The 24,292-nt window shown below is 43.6% G+C and overlaps 1 protein-coding gene across 1 annotated transcript in view; it reads right to left on the bottom strand.

Moving 5' to 3' along the window:
- Positions 1–24,292, bottom strand: part of LOC141164149 (leukotriene C4 synthase-like) — a 53,336-nt gene that overhangs the window by 6,174 nt on the left and 22,870 nt on the right. The window contains exons 3-4 of the mRNA XM_073649288.1: positions 18,827–18,926; positions 13,134–13,204 (exon numbers count right to left, since the gene is read on the bottom strand). Coding sequence (XP_073505389.1) covers positions 13,134–13,204; positions 18,827–18,926 — 171 coding nt within the window. The remainder of the gene's footprint in view (positions 1–13,133; positions 13,205–18,826; positions 18,927–24,292) is intronic.

The raw sequence follows: 24,292 nt of genomic DNA, 5'->3' as shown, positions 1-24,292 counted from the left end.
CTGTATAGTCTTTCCTGTAAATATTAGAACGGCCCAGTATTATTGATCATTGTTGTTTTCACCCCGTACATTCAGGCACGTTCTGCCATATCTGGTGACAAATATAGTTATATTTAACGCATTCACCAACCTAAACCTCTAAATTTTCCCTAAACCCACTGGAATAGAAACTTCTTTCACCTATAGAACAATGAAACGTTTTGGATATTATTCCCCAAATCTCTCAATCTAGAAATATCTATAAGCTGGACTCTGAACTCTCCTTCAAACCTCATATCCAAGCTCTTTCCACTTCCTGCCGACTCCAACTCAAAAATATCTCCCGGATCCGCACATTCCTCAACCATGAATCTGCAAAAACACTAGTGCACGCCCTCATCATCTCCCGCCTTGACTACTGCAACCTCCTGCTCTGTGGCCTCCCTTCCAACACTCTTGCACCCCTCCAATCTATCCTAAACTCTGCTGCCCGACTAATCCACCTGTCCCCCCGCTATTCCCTGACCTCTCCTCTCTGTCAATCTCTTCACTGGCTCCCCATTGCCCAGAGACTCCAGTTCAAAACCCTAACCATGACATACAAAGCCATTCACAACCTGTCTCCTCCATATATCTCTGACCTAGTCTCCCGTTACATACCTGCACGCAACCTCTGATCCTCACAAGATCTCCTTCTCTACTCCCCTCTTATCTCCTCTTCCCACAATCGCATACAAGATTTCTCCCATGCTTCCCCCCTACTCTGGAACTCTCTACCCCAACACATCAGACTCTCGTCGACCGTGGAAACCTTCAAAAGGAGCCTGAAGACCTACCTCTTCCGACAAGCCTACAACCTGCAGTAACCACCACTCCACAAATAATGCTGCACGACCAGCTGTACCCTCACCTACTGTATCCTCACCCATTCCTCGTAGATTGTGAGCCCTCGCGGGCAGGGTCCTCGCTCCTCCTGGACCAGTCGCCGTCACATTGTGTTCAAGATTATTGTAATTGTTCTTGTATGTATACCCCTTTTCACATGTAAAGAGCCATGGAATAAATGGCGCTATAATAATAAATAATAATAATAATAATAAGCCATGAATGACCCCATATTGAGTGGCCGGCTGGTAATTATGGGGCCATTGTGGATTTCAGGTAACAATTAAGTAAACTGCAATCTTGCTGGTTTTTACAAGGACTTTGCAATCTTAACTATAAAAGCCGCAGTCTCATCTTCTTACATTATCCTGTTGTCTTGGCGTCGGGTTACTAGTGAACAGCCGGGTATATATATCTCAGCCGGGTATATATATCTCAGCCGGGTACGTCTGACTCTGAAACGCTGTGGCATATCAGAGAAAAACCTATATGAGCAGGTAGGCAGACACCTGTCAATACAGGGCAGCCGGTGGAGAGAAACCACTAGGTACGTGTGTGGTTCGGTCCCCGGAGATGCCAGGTTCACTTTAATGACCACCAGATGGCGACTAAACGCTGTGCAGATACTGAACAATTAATGATCAAATGTAACAAAAAAAGTGTATATATTGCCATCTTTACACCTGGTCTATTCAGAGTAGGACACAATGTTTATATGTAGGTTGGGCCATACCGCCCAACTTGTAAGATAAGAAAGAGGGGGCACATATTGTGGCGTGCGCAGAGTGTTGCTGCAATTTCTATTCTAGTCAGCACCTTAACCTTGCCCTGAGCTTTATATGTCCTCACACACAAATACTGTGCCTACTGAGGCCCATTACTGTTCCTATACAGTATGGAACCCATTTCATGGTTTCTAAAGTGCCCACCATAGTATGATGTTCCCCACAGTGCCCACTATTTATTTATTTATTTATTTTACTCACTTATATAGCGCCATTAATTACACAGCGCTTTACAGACAATATCGGCACTGTCCCCATTGGGGCTCACAATCTAAGTTCCCTATCAGTATGTCTTTGGAGTGTGGGAGGAAACCGGAGAACCCGAAGGAAATCCACATAAACACAGGGAGACATTGTATAATGCCACCATGGTGCCCCCGTACAGTATGATAGTCCCTCACACAGTATAATGCCACCATGGTGCCCCCATACAGTAGGATGGTCCCTATAGTCCCTTACACAGTATAATGCCACCATGGTGCCCCCCATACAGTAGGATGGTCCCTATAGTCCCTCACACAGTATAATGCCACCATGGTGCCCCCATACAGTAGGATGGTCCCTATAGTCCCTCACACAGTATAATGCCACCATGGTGCCCCCATACAGTAGGACGGTCCCTATAGTCCCTCACACAGTATAATGCCACCATGGTGCCCCCCATACAGTAGGATGGTCCCTATAGTCCCTCACACAGTATAATGCCACCATGGTGCCCCCATACAGTAGGATGGTCCCTATAGTCCCTCACACAGTATAATGCCACCATGGTGCCCCCATACAGTAGGACGGTCCCTATAGTCCCTCACACAGTATAATGCCACCATGGTGCCCCCCATACAGTTGGATGGTCCCTATAGTCCCTCACACAGTATAATGCCACCATGGTGCCCCCATACAGTAGGATGGTCCCTATAGTCCCTCACACAGTATAATGCCACCATGGTGCCCCATACAGTATGATGGTCCTCATAGTCCATCACACAGTTTAATGGCCCCACAGCCCCACACACATGATATGATGCTCCCACTGTAAGAGAGTGAGAAGTCTTAATATTCTGCACAGCCATGTTAAACCTTGCAGCTATCTTGTTCAGAAGTTTGAGAACTAAGTTTTGCAGCTAATGAGATGTATGTTCTGCGCGCTCTCCCCACAATGCCGCCATAAAATGATGTCAGTGCCATTAGCAGGTATGGTAGTATACACAAAGGTTAATGGGAGCAGCTGCAGGTCATTGTGAAAGTAAATAAATGGTGTTATAGGGTAGAAAATAGTGTCATTGAAATTGTGATACGGAAATTAGCACAATACAGTTGTCAATATGTTTAGAATTATGATTAAACTGTCATTCCTTAAGAGAGACATGGGGATTTATAGATTGTACTGGAGTTTTCTAAAAATACTCATAAATATTGTCATGTTGTATTATCACTTTGTTGTTCTAAAATGCACGTCTCTGCAGTATGATGTTATCATGTATAGCCTTTTGCCGCAATATGTAGTTCCTTTGTTTAAGGCATGTATAAAAAGGCTCTGATACTGTTGTTCGGGGCAGTCCATCGCCAAGGCCACAACATCGCCAGACCGAAGCCCGACCATCACCAGATATCCTAATGCCGTGTCACTGATCTGTCACCTGCGAGTGCCAGTGTATTTTCCCTGCCTGCATTCTGAACTGCTTTGCCACGTATCTCTGAATAAACTTCATTCTCTGTTTTAAAGAAGAATCGTCTACACTGTTTTCCCGGCTCTTCCAGCTCTCAGTAAGAGACTTTCTTACACCCACAACCTCCCCCACACAGTATAATGCCCCAAAAGTAGAGACACATTTTTGCTACTTCAACACACATAGCTCGGCTACATACACACACTCCTTGCCTTTGTGCTGTGCTCCTTTTCTCCGCTGCATAGTGTCATGAGCAAAAGGTTGTGGTAGGACCTTCAGTTTCTCCGCTGCACGGTGTTCTAGTGAACCGATGCTTCCATACTACACTGTTGTTTTCAGCTGTATCTAAGTCCTAAGGAAACAGATACAGCTGAAATTGGGACATACACTTGACTTCCCCAATTCAGGACAGTCCTACTGAATCCGGGGAGGTTGGAAGATATAGTTTGGGCCATCACAATCCATTCCAATAATGGGCCCTTCTTCACGTCATGATTTTTTGTTTTTGGGATTTGACCAAAATGCATTGCTTCATTATGGAGGTACAGTAGAGACCCTGTACACTTCATTAGGAGCCATTTTACAGTTCTATGCAACACTAAGCCATACTGTGCCATTCAGAGCTGTGGAGTCTGAATCTGAGTCGGTATAAAATGGACCGACTCCGACTCCTAAAATATATAATAAATTGGGTACAGTAGTTCAATACAGTTTCTGGAGAATATTTTTTGATAAGAATTTGGGAAAGTTCTGAAATGTCCTATAAATGTCTGTCCTGTTCCTGATCTAAGGGTCTAGACTTTTAGCTGAGATGAATCTGTGCTGCAGTAAATTTATCACTTAAACATGAGCCATGTATGAGGGAGTCGGAGTCGTGGAATCGGTGTCCTAGAAATTGAGGAGTCGGAGTCGGAGGTTTTTCTTACCGACTCCACAGCCCTGGTGCCATTGTGCATGATCCCCAACTAGGAACTGAGTAACATTATATTTTATTAATATATTAATTAGAACTGATTTATCTAATTAAAATAGACGGCATGGGCATTGAGGGAATGTGTTATGCAGAATTCTCATTATCGGAGACTTTGTGCTTAGTATGGGCAGGGTTTAACTTGGGATTAGAGATGAGCGTTGTTCGACTAGAACTGTTCGCCAATCTCAAATTCGAGCTGTTTTGGGCGGTGTTCGAGTTGTTCGACGAACCCGAACGATTTGCAAAAAATTCGGCTGTTCGAGGTTATGTTCTATAACTGTTCGTGCACCAAAAGCGTGTCCTGCATGTCTGGCGCTATTTAGAGCACCAATCATGCAGGGATTGTCTGCCACTCACTGTAATGCCACAGCCATGGTGGTTGTGGCATTACAGTGATTGCCCAAATCGATGGGAAAAGTACCAACAGTGAAACATGAAAAGCCGGCAATTCAGCAGCGGCATACACCGGTACCCGACAATTTAGAACCGAAAGAATAGAGCTTCACACATAGATTAGATAGATATAAATATGTCAGCCACATATATACGAAGTACAGTGAAAGTGCTGCTTACTGTACTTGTCATTTAGCGTAAAGGATTTATAAAAAAAAATAATAGTGTTTTCATGCACCGTCTCTTTAAAAAAGCCGGCCGGCAATTCAGCAGCGGTACCCGACAATTTAGAATAGAAGGAATAGAGAATCACACATAGATTAGATAGATAGAAACATGTCAGTCACATATATATGAAGTACAGTGACAGTGTTGATTACTGTACTTGTCATTTAGTGTAAAGGATTTATCAAAAAAAATATTAGTGTTTTCATGCACCGTCTCTTTAAAAAAGCCGGCCGGCAATTCAGCATCTGTACCCAACAATTTAGAATAGAAGGAATAGAGAATCACACATACAGTGCCTACAAGTAGTATTCAACCCCCTGCAGATTTAGCTGGTTGACAGATGCGGAATTAACTTGGCATTGTGACATTTGTACTGTAGATCAGCCTGGAAGTGGGAAATGCACTGCAGCAAATTTTGTTTTTGTTCTTGTTTTTTTTTTTTTTTTTTAAAACGTAAAAAGTTAATTCAGAGTGTCATTTATTATTCAACCCCTCAAACCACAAGAATTCTGTTTGGTCCCCCTAAAGTATTAAGAAGTAGTTCAGGCACCAAGAATAATGAGCTTCACATGTGTGGATTAAAGATCTCTTTTGCCAGCCTTTTCTGACTATTTAAGACCCTCCCCAAACTTGTGAACAGCACTCAGACATGGTCAACATGGGAAAGACAAAGGAGCATTCCAAGGCCATCAGAGACAAGATCGTGGAGGGTCACAAGGCTGGCAAGGGGTACAAAACCCTTTCCAAGGAGTTGGGCCTACCTGTCTCCACTGTTGGGAGCATCATCCGTAAGTGGAAGGCTTATGGAACTACTGTTAGCCTTCCACGGCCAGGACAGCCTTTGAAAGTGTCCTCCCGTGCCGAGGCCAGGCTTGTCCGAAGAGTCAAGGCTAACCCAAGGACAGCAAGGAAGGAGCTCCGGGAATATCTCATGGCAGTGGGGACATTGGTTTCAGTCAATACCATAAGTAACGTACTCCACCGCAATGGTCTCCGTTCCAGACGAGCCTGTAAGGTACCTTTACTTTCAAAGCGTCATGTCAAGGCTCGTCTACAGTTTGCTCATGATCACTTGGAGGACTCTGAGACAGACTGGTTCAAGGTTCTATGGTCTGATGAGACCAAGATCGAGATCTTTGGTGCCAACCACACACGTGACGTTTGGAGACTGGATGGCACTGCATACGACCCCAAGAATACCATCCCTACAGTCAAGCATGGTGGTGGCAGCATCATGCTGTGGGGCTGTTTCTCTGCCAAGGGGCCTGGCCATCTGGTCCGCATCCATGGGAAGATGGATAGCACGGCCTACCTGGAGATTTTGGCCAAGAACCTCCGCTCCTCCATCAAGGATCTTAAGATGGGTCGTAATTTCATCTTCCAACAAGACAACGACCCAAAGCACACAGCCAAGAAAACCAAGGCCTGGTTCAATAGGGAAAAAGTCAAGGTGTTGGAGTGGCCTAGTCAGTCTCCTGACCTTAACCCAATTGAAAACTTGTGGAAGGAGCTCAAGAATAAAGTCCACATGAGACACCCAAAGAACCTAGATAACTTGGAGAAGATCTGCATGGAGGAGTGGGCCAAGATAACTCCACAGACCTGTGCCGGCCTGATCAGGTCTTATAAAAGACGATTATTAGCTGTAATGGCAAACAAGGGTTATTCCACAAAATATTAAACATAGGGGTTGTATAATAATTGACCCACACTTTTATGTTTAAAATTTAATAAAATTCAACTGAGCAACATAACTTTTTGGTTTGGAAGATTTATGCTTCTGTTCATAAAACCTACTCTCGTTTGCAGTTTGAAGGCTCTAACTTATTTGCATCTTATCAAACCAGCTAAATCTGCAGGGGGTTGAATACTACTTGTAGGCACTGTAGATTAGATAGATAGAAACATGTCAGTCACATATATATGAAGTACAGTGACAGTGTTGCTTACTGTACTTGTCATTTAGTGTAAAGGATTTATTTAAAAAAATAATAGTGTTTTCATGCACCGTCTCTTTAAGAAAGCCGGCCGGCAATTCAGCATCTGTACCCGACAATTTATAACAGACAGAATAGAGCTTCACACATAGATTAGATAGATAGAAACATGTCAGTCACATATATATGAAGTACAGTGATAGTGTTGGTTACTGTACTTGTCATTTAGTATTAAAATAAAGGATTTATTATTAAAAAAATTGGCGTGGGGTTCCCCTTAATTTTAGTCTCTAGCGGAGGTTAAGCAGACGGCTGGGGCAGATGTTTGAAGCCTGGGAAGGGGGTAATACCCACGGAGCTTCCCAGGCTACTAATATCAGCCCCCAGCTGAATACATAGCCTTTACTAGCTATTAAAATGGGGGACCCCCCAAAAAAATGACGTGGGGTCCCCCCTAATTTAATAGCTAGCAAAGGCTAGACAGACAGCTGGGGGCTGATATTAATAGCCCAGGAAAGGAGCCATGAATATTGGCCCCCTCCCAGGCTAGAAACACCAGTCGTCAGCCGCCCCAGAAATGGCGCATTCATAGGATGCGCCAATTCTGGCACTTAGCCTCGCTCTTCCACGCTGCCCTGGTGCGGTGGCAGGGGGTAATAGGGCTGGGGTTGATGTCAGCTTATAATGCCAGCTGACATCAAGCCCAGGTTAGTAATGGAGAGGCGTCTATAAGACACCCCCATTACTAACCCCATAGTCAAAGTTAAAAAAAACACAAACACCCAGAATAAAGTCCTTTAATTGAAATAAAGACACAATTCTTTATTGTTCTAAATTAAACCATACTTACCGTCACGCCCATTCCAGCTGAAGCCAACGATCTCCTGTAATAAAAATAAAATAATAAAGCAACCTCATCCTTACCTTTCCATGGTTCCCACGACAGCTTCAGCTCTGCTACATCGAGATGACAGGCTGGACCGCAGCAGAAAGCTGCCATCCAGCCTGTCATCCCGCAGACACTGAGAAGAGCAGGCTTGCTTGCGCTCCACATTGTCTCTCTGTGACGGCATAAAGATGAGCCGAGGTCATGTCCAATGAACTCGGCTCACCTCATGCACGTCACTGACAGCGTGGGAGAATTCTCACGCTGAAGCGCTGAGTGCAGGAGAATTTTCCCACGCTGTCAGTGAGGTGCATGAGGTGAGCTGAGTTCATTGGACATGACCTCGGCTCATCTTTATGCCGTCACAGTGAGACACTGAGGAGCGCAAGCATGCCTGCTCTTCTCAGTGTCTGCGGCATGACAGGCTGGATGGCAGCGTTCTGCTGCGGTCCAGCCTGTCATCTCGATGTAGCAGAGCTGAAGCTGTCGTGGGAACCATGGAAAGGTAAGGATGAGGTTGGTTTATTATTTTTCTTTTATTGCAGGAGATCGTTGGCTTCAGCTGGAATGGGCGTGATGGTAAGTATAGTTTAATTTAGAACAATAAAGAATTGTGTGTTTATTTCAATTAAAGGACTTTATTCTGGGTGTTGTGTTTTTTTTAAATACTTTACTAGAAATTCATGGCGGTCATGTCTAATACTGGCGTGACCCCATGAATTTTGGGCTTGGGGCCAGCTGATAATACCAAGCTGGCCCTAACCCCTTTATTACCCAGTGAGCCACCGCACCAGGGCCCTGGATGAGTTGGGTACAGCGCCAGAAGATGGCGCTTCTATGAACGCGCCATTTTCCGGGGTGGCTGCGGACTGCAATTTGCAGCGGGGGGGGGGGGCCCAGAAAGCTTGGGCCTCCCTGCGCTGCAGATTCCAGCCCCCAGCTGCCTAGTTGTACCTGGCTGGACACAAAAATAGGGCGAAGCCCCACGTATTTTTTTTTTAATTATTTCATGAAATTCATGAAATAATTAAGAAAAAAAGGCCTTCCCTATATTGTTGTGTCCGGCCAGGTAAAAATAGTCAGCTGGTGGTTGGGGGCAGCCCGTTCCTGCCTGCTGTACCTGGCTGGACACAAATATAGTGCGAAGCCCCACTTCAATTTTTTTAAATTATTTCAGGAAATTCATGAAATAATTAAAAAAAAATTGACGTGGGGCTTCACACTATATTTGTGTCCAGTCAGGTGCAGCAGGCAGGAACGGGCTGCCCCCAACCACCAGCTGCCTATTTGTACCTGGCCGGACACAACAATATAGGGAAGCCCTTTTTTTCTTAATTATTTCATGAAATAATTTAAAGAAAATTGACGTGGGGCTTCGCCCTGTTTTTGTGTCCAGCCAGGTACAACTATGCAGCTGGGGGCTGGAATCCGCAGCGCAGGGAGGCCCAAGCTTTCTGGGCCACCCCCGCTGCAAATTGCAGTCCGCAGCCACCCCGGAAAATGGCGCGTTCATAGAAGCGCCATCTTCTGGCGCTGTACCCAACTCATCCAGGGCCCTGATGCGGTGGCTCACTGGGTAATAAAGGGGTTAGGGCCAGCTTGGCATTATCAGCTGGCCCTAAGCCCAAAATTCATGGGGTCACGCCAATATTAGACATGACCACCATGAATTTCTAGTAAAGTATTTAAAAAAAACACAACACCCAGAAAAAAGTCCTTTAATTGAAATAAACATGTGGCACCCCAGGGGTCTGGTTTCCACAGTAACGGCAATGTTATGTCTGAGAGCAGGTGGGAGGTCTCTTGGTCAGGAATCCTATGCATGCCACACCTCCTGCCCAGTCCTGGGAGGGGAAGAACTTCCCCTGTATAAACCTGGGGCTGAGGCAGGGTTAGAGAGTTGAGAGGGAGAGTTCAGCCAGGAGGGCTGACAGGGAGCTGTGGCTCCGGCTGGGCCCAGCTCCTGGGCCATGCCAGAAGTAGAGAAGAGAAGCAGCATAGGAAGAAACAACAGGAGCTCTGTGGGAGCAGTGTTACAAAGAGTCAGGGGCTGGCAGCTGCAGAGCTCGCCCTGACTGAGAAGATTTCTTACCGGACCCGGAGTCCGAGGCTGTGGGGACTAACTCTTACCCAGCAGCAGAATCCGTCAGGCAGGGGATTTCAGGTCCTCTGGCCAAGAAACCCGAAGGCACGGTCACACGCATGGGACCAGCACCGCCGTCGTGGAGCGGAAGCTACTAGAAGGCCCCGAGTCACCGGCCATACGGGTGAGCACCACACGGTACACTCAGGGACGTGGGCTACTTATACTCGCTTCTAGCAAGGTAGCCAGAAGAGTATCGTTAGTTTGGGAGGCCTACAACTCCGCCTGGCCAGGGGAGATCCCATCTGCTCAAGGACTGACCAGGCCCCAACCGCTAGCCAGTACTCCGGGAGGGTCTATCTTTGTCACCAGTAAAGACCCTGAACTACACCGCATCGTCTCTGAGTGGGTCCTGCTACCCCCATCATCCACGTCGGCTGCCCTGAGGCCATACCCCTCCCGTTGGGGGTTATACCATCCACGCTGCACCATCCTTCCACCGGCCTCAGCGGTCTGCCCTGCAGCGGCAGCTCCATAGCTGCATTCAACGGGTGGCGTAGTCGTCCATCATCTACCGCTGATACAGCGCCACTTAGTCTGACTCCCTGGGCACGGACCGGATCACCGCCACGAGACTACAACCCTCAAGAGATCCGGCTCCGGGTAAGCTCCCGCGTGCGCAACGCAGCGCGACACAGGCCCAGGGGCGCGTCAAACACACAATTCTTTATTGTTCTAAATTAAACCATACTTACCGTCACGCCCATTCCAGCTGAAGCCAACGATCTCCTGAAATAAAAGAAAAATAATAAAGCAACATCATCCTTACCTTTCCATGGTTCCATGACAGCTTCAGCTCTGCTACATCGAGATGACAGGCTGGACCGCAGCAGAACGCTGCCATCCAGCCTGTCATCCCGCAGACACTGAGAAGCGCAGGCTTGCTTGCGCTCCACAGTGTCTATCTGTGAGGGCATCCAGATGAGCCGAGTTAATGTCCAATGAACTCGGCTCACCTCATGCACGTCACTGACAGCGTGGGAAAATTCTCCTGCACTCAGCGCTTCAGCGTAGGAGAATTCTCACACTGAAGCGCTGAGTGCAGGAGAATTCTCCCACGCTGTCAGTGACGTGCAGGAGGTGAGCTGAGTTCATTAGACATGAGCTCACCTTATGCACGTCACTGACAGCGTGGGAAAATTCTCCTGCACTCAGCACTTCAGCGTGGGAGAATTCTCACGCTGAAGCGCTGAGTGCAGGAGAATTCTCCCACGCTGTCAGTGACGTGCAGGAGGTGAGCTGAGTTCATTGGACATGAGCTCACCTTATGCACGTCACTGACAGCGTGGGAGAATTCTCCTGCACTCAGCGCTTCAGCATGAGAATTTTCCCACGCTGTCAGTGACGTGCATGAGGTGCGCCGAGTTCATTGGACATGAACTCGTCTCATCTTTATGCCGTCACAGCCAGACACTGCAGAGCGCAAGCAAGCCTGCGCTTCTCAGTGTCTGCGGGATGACAGGCTGGATGGCAGCTTTCTGCTGCGGTCCAGCCTGTCATCTCGATGTAGCAGAGCTGAAGCTGTCGTGGGAACCATGGAAAGGTAAGGATGATGTTGCTTTATTATTTTTCTTTTATTGCAGGAGATCGTTGGCTTCAGCTGGAATGGGCGTGACGGTAAGTATGGTTTAATTTAGAACAATAAAGGATTGTGTCTTTATTTCAATTAAAGGACTTTATTCTGGGTGTTTGTGTTTTCTTTTAACTTTGACTATGGGGTTAGTAATGGGGGTGTCTTATAGACGCCTCTCCATTACTAACCTGGGCTTGATGTCAGCTGGCATTATAAGCTGACATCAACCCCAGCCCTATTACCCCCTGCCACCGCTACAGGGCAGCGTGGAAGAGCGAGGCTAAGTACCAGAATTGGCGCATCCTATGAATGCGCCATTTCTGGGGCGGCTGATGGCTGGTGTTTCTAGCCTGGGAGGGGGCCAATATTCATGGCACCCTTCCTGGGCTATTAATATCAGCCCCCAGCTGTCTGCCTAGCCTTTGCTAGCTATTAAATTAGGGGGGACCCCACGTAATTTTTTTTGGGGGGTCCACCATTTTAATAGCTAGTAAAGGCTATGTATTCAGCTGGGGGCTCATATTAGTAGCCTGGGAAGCTCCGTGGGTATTACCCCCTTCCCAGGCTTCAAACATCTGCCCCAGCTGTCTGCTTAACCTCCGCTAGAGACTAAAATTAAGGGGAACCCCACGCCAATTTTTTTTAATAATAAATCCTTTATTTTAATACTAAATGACAAGTACAGTAACCAACACTATCACTGTACTTCATATATATGTGACTGACATGTTTCTATCTATCTAATCTATGTGTGAAGCTCTATTCTGTCTGTTATAAATTGTCGGGTACAGATGCTGAATTGCCGGCCGGCTTTTTTAAAGAGACGGTGCATGAAAACACTATTATTTTTTTTAATAAATCCTTTACACTAAATGACAAGTACAGTAAGCAACATTGTCACTGTACTTCATATATATGTGACTGACATGTTTCTATCTATCTAATCTATGTGTGAAGCTCTATTCTGTCTGTTATAAATTGTCGGGTACAGATGCTGAATTGTCTGCCGGCTTCTTTAAAAAGACGGTGCATGAAAACACTATTATATTTTTTAATAAATCCTTTACACTAAATGACAAGTACAGTAAGCAACACTGTCACTGTACTTCATATATATGTGACTGACATGTTTCTATCTATCTAATCTATGTGTGAGGCTCTATTCCTTCTTGTCTAAATTGTCGGGTACCGGTGTATGCCGCTGCTGAATTGCCGGCCGGCTTTTTTAAAGAAAGCGTCTTCTGAGCAGTTTGTCAGCTTTTGGACACCTTTGAAGGTGTTTTCTATGTGTTTCTATGTGTTTTTGTTTGCCTGCCATTGGTTTTAACGGTGTTCGACGGTGTTCTAAGGTGTTCGACGAACAGTTCGACGAACAGTTCCTCGAACATCCCGGTGTTCGACGAACCGAACCGAACCCGAACACTACGGGGGTGGCTCAACACTACTTGGGATATATGTCTATGTGGTGTTCTGAATCATTGTCCAGACAAGGAAAGCTCAGCTATGATGCTTCCCTTCACATAGACCTGCTGTTCTGTAGTGTGACAATGGGGTCTACGGGCAGGGCCTTGTTCAGACTAGAACCTTTGTACAAACCTCCCCAATAGCCAAGAATACAGCATAATCTATAGTTATAATCAAAGCTATTGAAACTACTAATAGTAATGTGTGGAATTTGGCTTACCCTGGTGGAAAAATACTCCTGCTACCCACAACGTAGAGAGGAACAGCGGGAAATATTCAGTGCAGTTTAGTCTACAGAGAGAGGGAAGAAAGCATTAGGAAGCAGAGTAAAATCATAGTGTACAGAGAGGGAAGAAAGCATTAGGAATGAAGACTCTATTAAATCAGGTGCAATATGTATGTTTACACTTTTCCTAACCCTAACTAGATTTGGGGTTAGATGTAAGACTAGCATTAGGCAAAAAAAATGGTTGCATAAAAATCTGCAATCAATAAAAAAAAGCCAAAAATAAATAACTGTTTATTTGACAAATGTTAGCAAAAAATAGAAAAAAAAACCCAGGGGGTCAAAGTGCAAACTAAAATTACATCAGTATTTTCTCCAAATTGCAATATTTTTGGTTAGTAGATAAGGGGTTGATGGAATTCACTCCAGAAGCGCTAATGGTTCATAGATTAACCCCTTCATGACCGGAAGATTTTCCTTTTTTTTTTTTCTTTTTTTTTCCAAGAGCCATAACTTTTTTATTTTTCCATCCACATAACCGGATGGGGGCTTGTTTTTGTTGTACTTTTGAATGACGGCATTATTTTTATGTCATGCACTGGAAAGCAGGAAAAAAATCCCAAGTGCGTTGAAATTCCGAGAAAAGTGCAATTCCATAATTGTTTTTTGGGTTTTTTATTTGCCATGTTCACTATAAGATACAACTGACCTGCCATTATGATTCTCCAGGTCAGTACAAGTACACAGATACCAAACTTATATACTTGTGTTTTATTTAAGCGGTGAATTTTTTTTTAGAAATTTGTAAAAAAAAATAAAAATAAGGCTTTCTTATGTCACCATTTTCTGAAACCTGTAACGTTTTCAGTTTTTGGGAAATGGGGCTGTGTGATGGCTTATTTTTTGCACCCTGAATGGACATTTGTACAGATACCATTTTTGGTAGATATGATGTTTAGATCGCCTCTTATTGCATTGTATTGCAATGTTGCAGCGGCCAAAAAAAAAATGTTGGCGTTTCGATTCTTTTTCTCGTTAGGCTGTTTAGTAATTGGATTAATTTATTTTATATTTTGATAGGTCGGACTTTTATAAAAACTGCAATACCAATTATGGGCATTTTTTATTGTTTTATTTTTAATGGGGCAATAGGGGGTGATTTGAACTTTTATATTTTTTTTATTTCTTTCATATTTAAAAAAAAAAATGTTCTTTAGTCTTTACTGTATTTAATTAGGGGACTTGAAGTTGTGATCGTCCAGTTGCTTGTGCTATACATAGTGCATCAACATTGATATGTACAGAGAAAATCACAATCTCCTATGAACACCACTACAGACTGACTTTCACAGGAGAATCGTCATGACAAGCATGGAGGTCTTCAGCAGAACCCCGATTCTCATGGCAACGCATCAGCACCCCGCGATCACGTCATGGGCGTGCCGATGGCATGGAATGACTCGCCCCCTGCTGGAGCGTGTTAAATGCCGCTGTCAGAGATTGACAGCGGCATTTAACAGGTTAACAGCCACAGACAGATCTCCGCTCCACCCGCACCTATTAGAGGCACATGATGGCTGATTAAATCAGCCACCATGTGCAGGGAAAGACGCGGACTCAGCGTGCGAGCCCACATCAAAATTAGGGACACGACATATGACGTAAATGTACGTCATATGTCATGAAGGAGTTAAGGTACGAAAACACTTTCCTTGCCCCAAGAGCTGGCAAACCAAATGATGCCACTTTTGTGCAGTAAAAAGGACCATCATAACGTGATTCTTCATGTCAGTATGATTATGGCAATACAAAACTGGTATAGTTTGTTTTATATTTTAGTGGTTAAAAAAATTCAGATCTTTGTAAAAAAATAAATAAATAAAAAAAAGTGCTCGGTGTTGCCATTTTCTGAGACCTGTAATTTTTTTCTTTCATTTTCTGTAGTTTGAGGTGTATGAGGACTTGCTTTTACGTGGTGAGCTGTCATTTTTATTGCTACAATTTTGGGAATACATACAACATTATGATCACTAGTTATTTCATATTTTTCAGGGATATGCAAGATGACCTAAAACGCCAATTCGGCATTTACCACGTAGGTTAATTACGTTTAAAATTTCATAGATCAGACTTTTACAGTTGCACTGATACCAAAGATATATATTTTTTGTTTTAATTTTTGGATTAACCCATCGGCAACTTGTCATAGAAAATATTAAAATCTCTGCAGACACTAGTGAGGGGGGCATTCACCCCCTCCCTCCTCCTCTCTCTTGTGCAGTAGGACAAGAATTGGCAATCTAGCTGACATTCTTAGAAATAGACTTGTACAATGGGCATAATGAAGTAGGAAATTAAAGACTGAGATGTATAGAATAGGTAGGAAAGGCCTCTTAAGTTTTGAAAGGAATGAAGCGAATATCTAACACCTGTTAGAGATAACGATTGTTCATCCAGGATGCACATTCCCTTCATCAACACATCTTTGGCAGATGCTGAGGCACCGAAAGAGAATTATGAATATTGTATAAATGTCATAGTGATGGGACATACATTTTCAGCTTCAGGGCGTATATGGGAGAATATGCATATTTTTTCCTAACTGTAACCCCTGCCTATAGGCCACATATCGATAATGTATATATCCAATGCGTTGGAATCGGAGGTGTATATACCATACGCTCGCTGTTAGTTTCCCAATAACTGGCCTATTAGTGGAAACAGCCTGCACCCTCCTCAGTTAATCATCGGCAAATCATGTAATTTTCCGGACGATAGGGGGCAGTAGAGAGCTGTTCGCTCCAAAGATAACAGCGTGGGTGGTTCAGTGAAGACTCCTCCCCCCCACCCCGGCTGCGATCTTTGACACAACTCTTGATAGCCATTATTTAAATAGCAGCAATCACAGCTATCTCCGGTCGTTGCAGACAGAGGCAGGTGCCAGCTGAAGAACACAGCTGGCACCCTCCGTGTATGGAGCAGGCTCAGCTCCTGAATCCGCTACCTACACTCACACCCAACATAGGCGGCACTGGTAAGTCCTATGTCAGAAAGGGATTAAGGAATGACAGGAGGAGAAACTTCACTTAAAAAGAAAGATGTTTTTTTCTACATCATGGAAATTTATACATTAAAGAGGATAAGGAATTTTTACTGTAAGAGCAGTGAAACCATTATCTGATACAGAAATGCTTTATTCTTGCAGTATCCAAACACTTCTGGTACAGTTCTGTATAACTAATAGCATTCTGATCTTTTTTAGAATACTGGTTATAAAAGAATCTGTCTCTACTGGATATATTTCCATAAGTTATAGTAATGGATGTCGATTATCGGGCTATGGATATATCTGGTAATAAATAGAAGTTTTGGTCAGTGACAGTAACCAACACTTCTTCTTTAGATATTTTTGTATTTCCTTTCATGCTTCTATATTAGAAGTTAGAGGAATTGAAATAAAATGGTTTTCCAAGTGTAGAAAAAAAAAAAATGTAACAGCTGTTTTAACTCACCAGCACAAATGGTGTAGCACTACTGCACAGCCCAACCGCTGCAGTCAATCACTGGCCACAGAGGTCACATCTTGAGCCATTAAAATCAGTTACGCAGTATTCACAGCTGTGATTTACTTTCTAGAGTCAACATAGCAGTGAAACTGGCAGGTGGGAATAACATCAGTGCTGTATATGGGTCTAAGGCTAAGTGCCCACGTTGCGGACCTGAAGCATATTTTTTACGCTTCTCCCTGGCGGGAAAATCGCATGCGGATTTTACATGTGGTTTTCCCGCCAGGTAGAAGCGTTTGTGAGGCGTCTTTGCAGCGTCTTTGCATGCATTTCTGCATGCGGGTTATCAAGCACTTCTCCAAGTGATTTAAGCATCACTTGGAAAAGTGCTTGACAACTTGTTCACACTATATAAATCCATGCAACCGGCATGGATTTATATAGTGTGACCAAGTAATAGTTAAAAAAAAAAGAATCAGAATGGTAAAAAATAAAAAAATAAAGTTTATACTCACTTTCTGATGCATTCTCTGCCCCGTCCGGAGTCTTGAGCGGCTCACGCTGTTGTGTGCAGGACCTGCGGTGAAGTCATTGAGTCATGTGATGGGTCACATGACTCAATGACGTGGCAGGTCCTTCACACAAAAGCGCGACGGAGGGAAAACATCAGAAGATAAGTATAAACTTTATTTTATTCTTTTTTTTACAGGTTCTTTGGTACCCAGGTCTGGACGAGAGTCTCCTCTCATCCAGACTTGGGTACCATCCGCACATTGATTCCGCTGCGCTTCCGCAAAATGAATGAACATGCTGCGGATTTTTGACCGCAGCATATACGCTGCGGAAAAATTCGCAGCATGGGCATTGACATTGCGGAATGCCATTGGGGACCATGGGGTGCGGATATACATGCGTTTTACAAGCGTTTACGCTGCGGAAATTCCGCAGCATATATGCTTGTAATACGCAACGTGGGCACGCAGCCTTAGGCTATGTGCCCACGTAGAAGATTTGATGCAGAGCGTTTTTGCCTCTCTCTGGCAGAAAAAAACGCATGCAGATTTACATGCAGATTTACATGCGTTTTTTCTGCCAGAGAGAAGCGTTTTTTCAGCGTTTTCGCATGCGTTTTTTCAAGCAGTTTTCCAAGCGATTTTGAGCATCACTTGGAAAAGTGCTTGACAAGTTGGTCACACAATATAAATCCATGTAACCGGCATGGATTTATAATGTGTGAACAACTGATGCTTTAAATGCAGCATCTATAGTAAATAAAAGAGAATTAAAATGTTAAAAATAAAAAAAAACCTGTATACTCACCTCTCCGGTCTCCTCCAGTCTGCTCCCGGCGGCGTCCTCTCTCTTCGGCGTCCCGCAGTGTACTCTCAGGACCTGCGGTGACGTCATTTAGTCAGCTGATGGTCACGCGACCATCACCTGACCGCCGACGTCAGTGGTCGCGTGACCATCAGGTGACTAAATGACGTCACCGCAGGTCCTGACAGTACACCGCGGGACGGCAAGGAGAGAGGACGTGGCCGGGAGCAGATCGGGGGCCGTCGGAGAGGTGAATATACAGGTTTTGTTTATTTTTAACTTTTTTATTTCTTTTTTTCACCGCGTCGTAGCCGGGATGAAGAGGAGTTGTAGTCTCCTCTTCATCCCGGGTACCACACGCACCGCGATTATGCTGCAAATTTGCGGCCATTGAATTTAACTGTAACGCAGCAAATCCCCATATACCTGCGGGTTTTCTGCGTTTCAATGTTCCTCAATGGCTGCAAATTTGCAGCGTAATCGCGGTAGAAATGGTCATGCTGCGTTTTGCAACACAATGCGAATTCGGTGCGCAAATTAGCGCATCATGTGCACAGCACATCCGAATTCACATTGCTTTGCATGGCAGATTGTTTTACAAGTGTTTTCGCAGCCGTAAAAACGCCGCAAAAACGCTACAAAAACGCTACGTGGGCACATGGCCTAAAACAATGCGTTGGTGACACTTTTTTGGAGTTGAAGTGGAGTCAGTCTACATTCTTTATACTTTGATCCCATTTTGCCTGTGCTGGACTTAAAATGAACATTTCACCCTCAGCCTAATAATCATATTTCCATTATATCATATTTTTCAATTTTACATTTCTTTCTTGTAGAAATATGTAATAAATTATACAAACTTACTGTGCGCGGAAAATTCTATCAAAAGTTGGATGACCTGTTGTGTTTGGAGGCGAGATCTTGTATTTTCTGCGTGCCCATATGACTTGCATGGAGAAATATGCTGTTTTAGAGAGACAAAAAAAAAAAGCCTTTTTTTGTAGTTCAACCCTTTAAAACATCAACTGGATGTTGCAGTGAATTTTCAGCTCAGAAACACCAAAAAATTGCGAGAAATGTGAACTTGACCTGAATATTTGCAGTCTCCTAACCATCGGCTGTAATCCGAGGCGGGACCTGGCAGCAAGTGTTTAATTTTACTGCAGCGCCACAACAGGAGGAATTAAAGCATTACACCATTGCCATTTTAATCAATACGAAACTTAACAACAAAACCAACTTAAATACCAAAAGATACTAGACAAGGTTCATACAGAAAATACATGAAGCTTTGTGGTAAAGGGTTAATAGTCTGGATAGCCATCTTTGTTCTACTCGCTATGAGCACAGGTAAAATACTCAGCAACCTCCTCCCATATCTTAAAAATAGAAGTCCAGGAGGCCATATTGTGCGGAGGATGGAGGGGCTTAACAACTCTCCAGCCAAAACTAAAATAGTAAATTGTACTCCATTTGTTTTCCAATAAATCAACAATATAAGTGAAGATATGAAACTTTGTAATATGTCTCATTTGAAAAAAATGTTTCTTTCCCCACTTAACCGTCACTTCTTTTCTCATCTGCACTGATCATTTACTCTTGATAAAAATGCTCAAAGCCATCTACAATTTTGTGTTCAGTGAGGGATCAAATTACTCATGCTGCCTATAAAAGCCTATGGAGAGGGGAGAGTCAGAAGCTGGAGGGAGACAGAGGCAGAGACACACAACGACAGGCTTGTGAGGCTTGTAGTGAGCAAACCTTACATAGGTGAAAACATATTAAATACAAGTCATATAATGGCCAGAAATAGCATTATTCCTCATGTACACTCATGGCAGTCTATCCTAGAAAGTTATCTGAAAGTGTAGTATACACATTAAAGGGGTGCTCCAAGAATAAAAAATAAAATAAATGCCATTATAAATAAATTCTTAAATAAATTTAATAAGCAAATCACACTGGTTTTATCTAGGGAGGTAATCACTGTAAAGTGGCCACTATCATGTTACACTGAAAGAAATCTGCCCTACAATAGTTATAGGACAGGGGTCTGTGAGCAAGTGCAGGAGGACCCCCCCCCACACACACACACACAACCTTCATGTGTAGGAAGAGGTACTCCTAGGGGATATTCTGATCTAATACTGGAGATACCAGGGGTGCTGAGGTAAGAAGAGGCTGCTCACACTGTCATCCACCTTATCTATCTGATATAATACTGGAGATACCAGGGGTGCTGAGGTAAGAAGAGGCTGCTCACACTGCTGTCCACCTTGTCTATCTGCACTAATACTGGATATACCAGGGGTGCTGAGGTAAGAAGAGGCTGCTCACACTGTCATCCACCTTATCTATCTGATATAATACTGGAGATACCAGGGGTGCTGAGGTAAGAAGAGGCTGTTCACACTGCTGTCCACCTTGTCTTTCTGATCTAATACTGGAGATACCGGGGGTGCTGAGGTATGAAGAGGCTGCTCACACTGCTGTCCGCCTTGTCTATCTGATCTAATACTGGAGATACCAGGGGGGCTGAGGTAAGAAGAGGCTGCTCACACTGCCGTTCACCTTGTCTATCTGATCTAATACTGGAGATACCAGGGGTGCTGAGGTAAGAAGAGGCTACTTACACTGCTGTCCACCTTGTCTAGCTGATCTAATACTGGAGATACCAGGGGTCCTGAGGTAAGAAGAGGCTGCTCACACTGCCGTGCACCTTGTCTATCTGATCTAATACCGGAGATAGCAGGGGTGCTGAGGTAAGAAGAGGCTACTTACACTGCTCTCCACCCTGTCTATCTGATCTAATATTAGAGATACCATGGCTGCTCACACTGCTGTACATCTGTCTTTCTGATAAAAATTAATGTTAAGTACATATAAAATGTACACCTGTATAACAGCAAAGCTTCCTCAGATCTTCTTTTTAACCCCTTTCTGACATATGTGGTAATAGTACGTCCTTGTTCCCTGGGCCTATTGGGCCAAGGACATACTATTACGCAGAATGCAATCGCGCCTGCACACAAGGAGTGCGGGGCGATCGCTGCCGGGTGTCAGCTGATTGTTACAGCTGGCACCCGGTACTATGTGCCAGGAGTGGACCCGTACCGCTCCCAGCACATTAACCCCCGAAATGCTGCGATCGAAGTTGATCGCAGCATTCCGGTGGCAAGGGGAGGTAAGCGCCGTTACTTACCTCCTCTCCGGCGTCCCGCGCTGTCTCTGCCAGGTCCCGGTGGTTGTCATGGTGACTCAATGTCGTGATGACGACATCCGGGTCACCAGACAGCAGAAAGTTAGGTAAATCGTGCTCAGTGCACGGTCTAACTAACTTGTGTGTACAGGGATGCAGCATTTTTATGCTATGCAAGTGATCTGGGTGAAAAAAATGAAAGTCCCTAGTGGGACAAAGTGTAAAAGTCAAAAAAGTGTAAGAAAGTGGAAAAAAAAAGAAAAAATTGTAAAAATATATATATATATATATAAAAAAAAATAATCCCCAAAAAATAAAAATATATTGTACCCATAAATAAATATTATTCTGAAAAAAAAACAATAAAAGTACACATATTTCATATCGCTGCGTCCGGAACAACCTGACCTATAAAACTGCCCCACTAGTTAACCCCTTTAGTGAATATGGTAAAAATAAATAAATAAAAAAAAAGCAAAAAAATATGCTTTATCATTATACCGCCAAACAAAAAATATAATAAAACGTGATCAAAAAGACGAATGTAAATAAAAATGGTATCGCTGAAAACATCATCTTGTCTTGCAAAAAAACAAGCCGCCATACAGCTCCATCAGCCGAAAAATAAAAAGGTTATAGCTCTCAGAATAAAGCGATGCAAAAATATTTTTTTTTCTATAATATAGCTTTTATTGTGTTAAAGCGGCAAAACATAAAAAACAATATAAATGTGGTACCGCTGTAAACGTACTGACCCGAAGAATAAAGCTGCCTTATCAATCTTAATACACGCGGAACAGAATAAAAAAAAAAAACAATTCCTGAATTGTTAGTTTTTATTTATTCTGCCTCCCAAAAATCGGAATAGAAAGCGATCAAAAAATGTCATGTGCCTGAAAATGGTACCAATAAAAACGTCAACTTGTCCCGTAAAAAACAAGCCATCACATGACTCTGTCGGCCGAAATATGGAAAAATTATAGCTCTCAAATTATTGCTATGCAAAAACTAATCTTTGCAAAAAAAGCGTCTTTTAGTGGGTGACAGCTGTCAATCATAAAAACCCGATATGACTCTGGTATAACTGTAATCGCACCGACCTGAAGAATAAAGTAGTCTAATCATTTATACCACACGAGGAACGGCATAAAAAATAAACTCTAGGGTTCAGGTTGTGCTAGGGTTGTGCTAGGGTTAGGGTTAGGGTTGTGTTAGGGTTAGGGTTGTGCTAGGATTAGGGTTGGGATTTTTTCAAAAGTAAAGAAAAAAAAAATGATGACGATATGGCGACTAGTGTTGAGCGCAAGTGCTCGCTACTTGATTTTGCATCAATTGCTCGGTATGCACCAAGTATCGCGGGTGTTCGAGTGACATGCTCGAGTCTCTGCCCCATATGCTTTGCGGGCAAAAAAACCTCGCGGGGATTGCCTGCTATGCACGAGCAATCCCCGCATGTTTTTTTTTGGGTGTCTAACAACCGTGAATCATGCGGGGCAGGGACTCGAGCATGTCACTCGAGCGCACGCGATACATGGTGCATACCTGAGTATCCGATGCAAACTCAAGTAGTGAGCACTTGCGCTCAAGACTAATGACAACTTATTCAATATGATGACCTAATGTCATCAAATTCTGTGTCGTACCTCTGGGTTCAAAATGTTCACTATATCCCTTGATAAAATCCTTGAGGGGTCTAATTTACAAAATTGGGTCAGTTGTGGGGGGTTTCCACTATTTAGGCACATCAGGGGCTCTCCAAACGCGACATGATGTCTGCTCTCAATTCTAGCCAATTTTGTGTTCAAAAAGTCACACAGTGCTCCTTCCCTTCTGAACCCTGCCGAGTATTCAAACAGTGTATTTTCCCCACATATGTGGTATTGGCATACTCAGGAGAAATTGCAAAAAAGTTTTTGGGGCCCATTTTCTGCTCTTACCCTTGTGAAAATAAAAAAAAATGGGGCTAAAACATCATTTTTGTGGAAAAAGTTAGATTTTTTATTTTCACGGCTCGATGTTATAAACTTCTGTGAAGCACCTGGGGGTTCAGGGTGCTCACCACACATCTAGATAAGTTCCCTGAGGGGTCTAATTTCCAAAATGGTGTCACTTGTGGGGGATTTCCACTGTTTAGGCATCAGGGGCTCTTCAAACGCAACATGGCGTCCACTAATTATTCAAGCAAATTTTACATTCAAAAAGTCAAATGGCGCTCCTTCCCTTCCAAACCCTGCCGTGCGCCCAAACAGTGGTTTTCCCCACATATGGGGTATCGGCTTACTCAGGAGAAATTGCACAACAAATTTTTTGGTCAATTTTTTCCTGCTACCCTTGCAAAAATAAAAAAAATTGGGTCTAAAGTAACATTTTTGGAAAAAAAATAAATGTTCATTTTTTTCTTCCACATTTCTAAAATCCCAGTGACGTACCTTAAGGGTTAATAAACTCCTTGAATGTGGTTTCGAGCACCTTGAGGGGTGCAGTTTTTAGAATGGTGTAACTTTTGGCTATTTTCTGTCATAAAGGCCCCTCAAAGTCACTTCAAATGTGATGTGGTCCAAAAAATAAAGGTTTTGTGAATTTTGTTGGAAAAATTAGAAATCGCTGGTCAACTTTTAACCTTATAACTTCCTAACAAAAAATGTAAATGATGTAAAGTAGACATGTGGGAAATGTTATATAGTAACTATTTTGTGTGACATATCTCTCTGATTTAAGGGCATGAAAATTCAAAGTTTGAAAATTGCGAAATTTTCGCCAAATTTCCGATTTTTTCACAAATAAACGCAAGTGATATCGAAGAAATTTTACCACAATCATGAAGTACAATATGTCACGAAAAAACAGTCTCAGAATCAGGGGGATCCTTTGAAGCGTTTCAGAGTAATTACCTCATAAAGTGACAGTGGTCAGAATTGTAAAAATTGGCCCGGACATTAATGTGCAAACCACCCTCGGGGGTAAAGGGGTTAAAGGAGAAATGAGAGGTTCATGGTCATCACAAGTTGTCTATCATGAAGTTCTCTATTGTTTTAAAGCAGTGGTGGGCAATTAATTTTCCCAAGGGCCACATGAGAGACCGTGACTCGTTCGGCCCTCCGCAACAATCGGCCAGACTTAATTCTGCTAAT

Source organism: Phyllobates terribilis, unplaced genomic scaffold, assembly GCF_046119375.1.
Source record: "Phyllobates terribilis strain yellow unplaced genomic scaffold, ASM4611937v1 Scaffold_10__3_contigs__length_209671492, whole genome shotgun sequence".
NCBI classification, from domain to species: Eukaryota; Metazoa; Chordata; class Amphibia; order Anura; family Dendrobatidae; genus Phyllobates; species Phyllobates terribilis.
The sequence above is the reverse complement of the archived record's forward strand: the minus strand, read 5'-3'. Positions and strand labels throughout refer to the sequence as shown.